The following is a 5,369-nucleotide window of genomic DNA, read 5'->3' on the forward strand; positions in this document are numbered from 1 at the left end:
ATAAGTGAGCAAAGGTAAATACCTACTGATTGGAAGTCTTAACTTCGCTTTGTTGTAAAAGCGGGGGGAGGGGGGGGGGGGTGTTCTCATAGCAGGAATCCTTAAAAAAAAAAAAAGAACACATGCTTCCTGTCAATCTGCCAAAGACAGGCTTTACTGGAAAGAGGCGGAGCCTCCTCACACTTATAAGCCATCCTCTCTTACAGCAGCATTCACTACTAAGTCAGAGCTTCACACAGTGCGCAGAACTGTTACACACCGAGAAAACTTCTTTGCCGAAGTTTGCTGCCAAAGAAAAAATCATCCTGACAGACAACCCGCTGCGCAACTGTGAACAGCCATCTACTTGGATTTATTTTAAAAGAGCGAGTTTGGAGAAACGTTGAAGGTGAGGATCTGTCCCTTTCTCCCACCCCTCCACATACTTATTAATTATGTTTAACTAGGATTTAAAAGTGGACAAATAATGTCTCGGCGTTTGTCTAAGTGAGGTAGATTGTTTAGAGAAACCGGTCACGGCATGTTAATTGCGGAATCAGGAATTACTATGTCCTTACTGGAACTGACCGTGGTGGTGAGTCCTGAGGGCAGATTACACACAAAAAAAGTTTCCCCGAAATGGCTGGAAGTTAATTGGAAGCATTTTGGGTTAAACACGCTGCTAAAACCACATTTGAAAGAGGAGTTAAACAGTTTGGGTAGATTTTTTCTTATGTTTTTAGTTGAGCTCTGGGGGCAATTTCCCCATCATCACTGCAGATTAAGCAGCACATGATGTGCAGAGCTTCCACATCTGGAAAAATAGTTTCCAACACAGCTGCAGGAGTTGAAGGGTATTAGACCTTCACATGAATAAAGCAAATCCAGGCTTTGACTGATGTCAGTTCAACTTTAAAACTGCATTTTAATGTTTAGTGTCATCTTTTCCACACTGACCTAAAACTCACAACCCTTCTCTTGCCTCTTCAGGTGTTTCATATCCAGACAGACTGACCTCTTCATGCCCCCTACACAACCTTCTGAACCTCTGTTTGACTCCACCTATTCTTCTCTTGCCTGTGTGTCTGTGGTGCTCCCCCAGGCTGCCTATAGAGCGGGCACAGCGCCATGGTAACTCACAGCAAGTTTGACTCCGCAATGAGCAGCAGCCTCTTGGACTCCAACATGCGGCTGCCTCACCGTTACAAGACCTTCACTTCCAAGACGCAGTACCAGATGGTCCTTGCCACGCTCCACAAGCTCCAAGAGAGTGGTTTCTACTGGGGCGCCATCACCGGGAAGGAGGCGAACGCCATGCTGGCTTCCGAGGCCACCGGCGCGTTCCTCATCCGGGACAGCTCTGACAACCGACACCTGTTCGCCCTCAGCGTCAAGACGGCGTCAGGCACAAAGAACCTGCGCATCCAATGTGACACAGCCTCCTTTTACCTGCAAACGGACCCTAAGAATATTCAGTCCGTCCCCCACTTTGACTGTGTCCTCAAGCTGGTCCATTACTACATGTCTCAGAACAAAGGGAACACTCGCAGTGGGAATATCTACTACATTTACTCTGGCGGGGAGAAGATCCCCCTGGAGCTCATCAAACCTCTCTCCTATAGCCTATCCACCCTGCAGCACTTGTGCAGGAAAACAGTCAATGGCCATTTGGACATTTCTTCTAAAAGAGACCAACTTCCTCATCCTCTTAAGGAGTTCCTCCAAGAGTACGATGCTCCTATCTAGAGGCAAAAAAAAGACTTGAGAGTGTAACAGAGAACCCGGATGGGTTTCAGTACAGCTATGTTTGAAGACATGGGGCTATACCATGAACCAGAGTCAAGAGTCAAGCCCGGGTTTGTACTGACAAGGTGTATGTAGTTCTCACAGCAAACCGGGCACCCGTCTCTTAAGGTCCACATTTCAGGAAGAGACACTGGAGTGGGGACTAATCTACAAAGAGGGCCTAGAGAAAGAGAACTGAAATCTGGTGATACGAAAGAGAGATAACCCGGCTGTCCTCCTCTGCTGATGACGTACAAGTTACTGAAAACTGAAGTGAGGCTCACAGTCAGCCTGATGACACACATGTTCCCTCTGCTGCTAACCAATGTGCTGTGAGGCTGTCGACATCAGCCTCAGCCTCAGAAAATAATCCTTCCATAAAAGCTGGTCAGGCTATTTTTTTTATTTTAATTTTTTATTTTGCTGACTTAATGTCAGACGTGTCCGTCCAGCATCCTAGGAGCTCTGACCAAGTGTAGTGCGCTGGAAAGTCACAGACAATGGAAACTTGGAGTACACATGACACCAACATGACTGAATCCTACAGGATCTTACTTGAGAGAACAATACCACTGCTGAGCTACTGCGCAAATCTTATAAATCACATTTTTATACAACATATGGCTTCAGTGGTGAGGGAATATGTACCAACAGTTGTGGTATTCTTTCTTGTTTGTTTTTTAGTGGCACAGAAAGGATTGCCATCGCTCGCAAATGAATGTATTAAACATGGTATCTGCCTTTTCATAATGATGATGATAATAATATTAATAATATTAATAATAATAATAATATAATAACAACAAGGTGAAGAGTCAAAATGGATCTTATTTTTCATGAATTTACATGAGTGAAGATGAAATGGTTAATCTGTATTTGTGCTGTCTTTTATAAAGATGTACTTTTGCCAGCCAAAACCATTGGCTGCGGATGCTTGAAGATATTTGAGAAGTTTGACGAAGCAAGCAGACTGATAGAACTTTGCACTTATTTATATTTGTATGAACATTTCATTAATTTATAATAAAAAGTTCTATTTTTCTATGATATGAGATCTCAGTGTTTGATTTGTTTTATGATGACTAAAACTTTATTTCCACAGGCTAATTTACTAATTGTGAAACACACTTCATATTGTATGCATGGATTTTTTTATGTTAAGTTTGGGTAATCACATTTGGTTTTGTGAACTTGCCACAGAGGTCAGGCCACAAGTACACTGTTTTTCACTATTTCACCAAGTGTCTTCTACCTCAACCTCATAAGGGAAACCACTGCTCTGCGTAACACTACACCTTTAAAGACCTACTTAATGCTAACATATCTCAGCGTCTTACCAACTTATCAGATATCAAGATCTTTAAAGATTCTCTTTTTAAGATTAGTTTCCTAGAAAACCCCGCAAGCTTTGTTTCAGCTTAAAACAGAGCAAATAATAACGTGTCATTCTCTTTTTGTGAGCTGATCACTTCTTCCTCTACCAAAGAGCAGCTGCTTCAGACAAAATACACCAGAAATAACAATCCAGTCTTCTAGAGAAGTACTCCTTATATAGCGCTGTGACTCACTGGGTTCTCTGTAGGTGTTAGCGTGATGAAACATGCCCTCACATGCACATACATAATGATGCAGCAGTTTGCTTATAACATGAAAGGCAAGTATACAAATTCTCAGAAATGTCCCCCGCCCTGTACACAAATACAGTGCTCAGGTGAAAAAGAATACATCAACGTGTACTTTCAGATAAGTTGTGTTTACCGTTAACTTATCCGGTAATCATACTGCCAAATCTCTGGAACAATATGTTTTGAAGTTTAACAGCAACAGGTCTGACATAATCACATGCACACTGACTCTAGTCTACTGAAAGTAAACTAATAAGCCTCTAACAAGGAAAGATGTTAATTCTTCACCAACCAGCTGCACTATAAATTACATCGGCATTCTTCTTTGAATTATTTTTAGAACAACAGATCCTGTGCTCCAAGGCCCTCTTCCTTTGTAAAAAAAAAAAAAACTGCCTGGTTTTCATCTGCTCAAGCTCAAACAATATACAATGATCGATCAGCTTCATACTTCATGACTTTAAGTAATTATATGAGAATTGCTTATAAACACGATGACACACTGATGATATATTTTAGAGGTTCACTATTTTTTTATATGATCCAAATCTGTGATTGGTGTCTACAGATCTTTCAACATAATCCCCCTCCCAAATCCAGAATAAGTATTTGGATTTTTGCTGTTGCAGGTGTATCACAGGTCCAAGAGGGAGTTTGAAATACTGTAGTTTTTTGTCTGTGCATGATTTTGGGTAAACAAAGAAAAAAGGAATTCATATTTGTCCATGCATGTCTCATAAAACACACAAAACATGACATACCTTCTTATTTGGTGAAATAAAAATGCTTTAGGGTCATTTCACTTTTCTACATATTGGGGTTTAATGTGGTAAAAAAAAAAAAAAGACATATATATACAAAAAGAAAAATGTACAAATATAGTTGGACCCCAAACCATGAGAAAACACAGACATTTAACAAAAAACAATGATGATTTCTACAGTGGCTTATTAATGAATCCTTATCCCACATGTAGCTTCTTTATTGTGACCCCTGTGAACGCACATATCTCTCATGTCTTCACTGTACATAACATTAAGAGAGACCACAGGCAGCGAACACATGGACATTTACTGCAATCTGCTAAAATGATGGATGAACGGGAATCTGCAATAACCTCCATTTCCACCATGATTACGGGAATGTGCTCCTGCTACCTGCTTCCACAGCACTTTACTGTTTCATCTCAACCAATGGGGCTTAGTGCCGAGGTTTCAGAGAGATAAATAGTCTCTGAGGTGATTTGTGTCCTGTGAGTGGTGTCTTTTTTTTCTCAATAATGTCTTGATATCATAAATTTAATTTATATCTCATATAAAAGCCGCAAGACTGCTTTGGAAATTCTTTGCTTTCCTTTTAAAACATCAAATATACACCCCCACCACCACCACCACCACCAAAAAAGGCTATTAAATTACTGACAGCTAAACAATCTAAGGCTTTGGGAAACACTGTGAATCACCTTTCTGTTTGAATTCATTTTAAGGAGGTGAATCCTTTCTGTGTAATAGTACCAAATAAGTGCAGGCTGCTGCAAAACTGCTGAGCATAAATAAATATAAAAAACATCACCTAACCCTTCTTTCCAAGTAAGCCTGAGATCCATGAGTACAGACAGGGGAAAGAAGTTGATAGGACACCTCAAACTGCAAACAAGGTCAATGATGACTCTTCCTATCATGGACTCTCTTTGAGCAGAGAAAAGCCATTAAAAAAAAAACAATGTAAAGTTGGGCTTAGTGGGAAGTCGTGGAAAAGGCCAGCGGGAGAAACACTACTGGGTATATTCAGTGGTCCGCATACATTTCTTGGGGTCCAGTCTCCAGTTCTAATAATAGTGCAGTTCAAATAATTCATCCATGGGTCTCACCCACATTGAGCTTCACAGTCTACAGAAACCTGTGGGTGACGTCACGGAACTTCTTCCATGTTTTACACCCACACACACATGTACATGATTCTGTACTGTATAGTATTTGT

The 5,369-nt window shown here is 40.8% G+C and overlaps 1 protein-coding gene across 1 annotated transcript; it reads left to right on the plus strand.

Moving 5' to 3' along the window:
* Positions 1–235: 235 nt before the first annotated feature.
* socs3a (suppressor of cytokine signaling 3a) lies at positions 236–2,811 on the plus strand. The gene is made up of 2 exons (XM_046043586.1): positions 236–388; positions 970–2,811. The coding sequence occupies exon 2, from the start codon at positions 1,108–1,110 to the stop codon at positions 1,723–1,725; it is 618 nt and encodes a 205-aa protein (XP_045899542.1). The 5' UTR covers positions 236–388; positions 970–1,107; the 3' UTR covers positions 1,726–2,811.
* The last annotated feature ends 2,558 nt before the right edge of the window (positions 2,812–5,369 follow it).

Source organism: Micropterus dolomieu, linkage group LG02 (genome assembly GCF_021292245.1).
Source record: "Micropterus dolomieu isolate WLL.071019.BEF.003 ecotype Adirondacks linkage group LG02, ASM2129224v1, whole genome shotgun sequence".
Classification (NCBI taxonomy): domain Eukaryota; kingdom Metazoa; phylum Chordata; class Actinopteri; order Centrarchiformes; family Centrarchidae; genus Micropterus; species Micropterus dolomieu.

What these genes read in the sequence shown, in the direction of transcription:
- socs3a (XM_046043586.1), top strand. Translation starts at nt 1,108, where the DNA reads ATGGTAACTCACAGCAAGTTTGACTCCGCAATGAGCAGCAGCCTCTTG.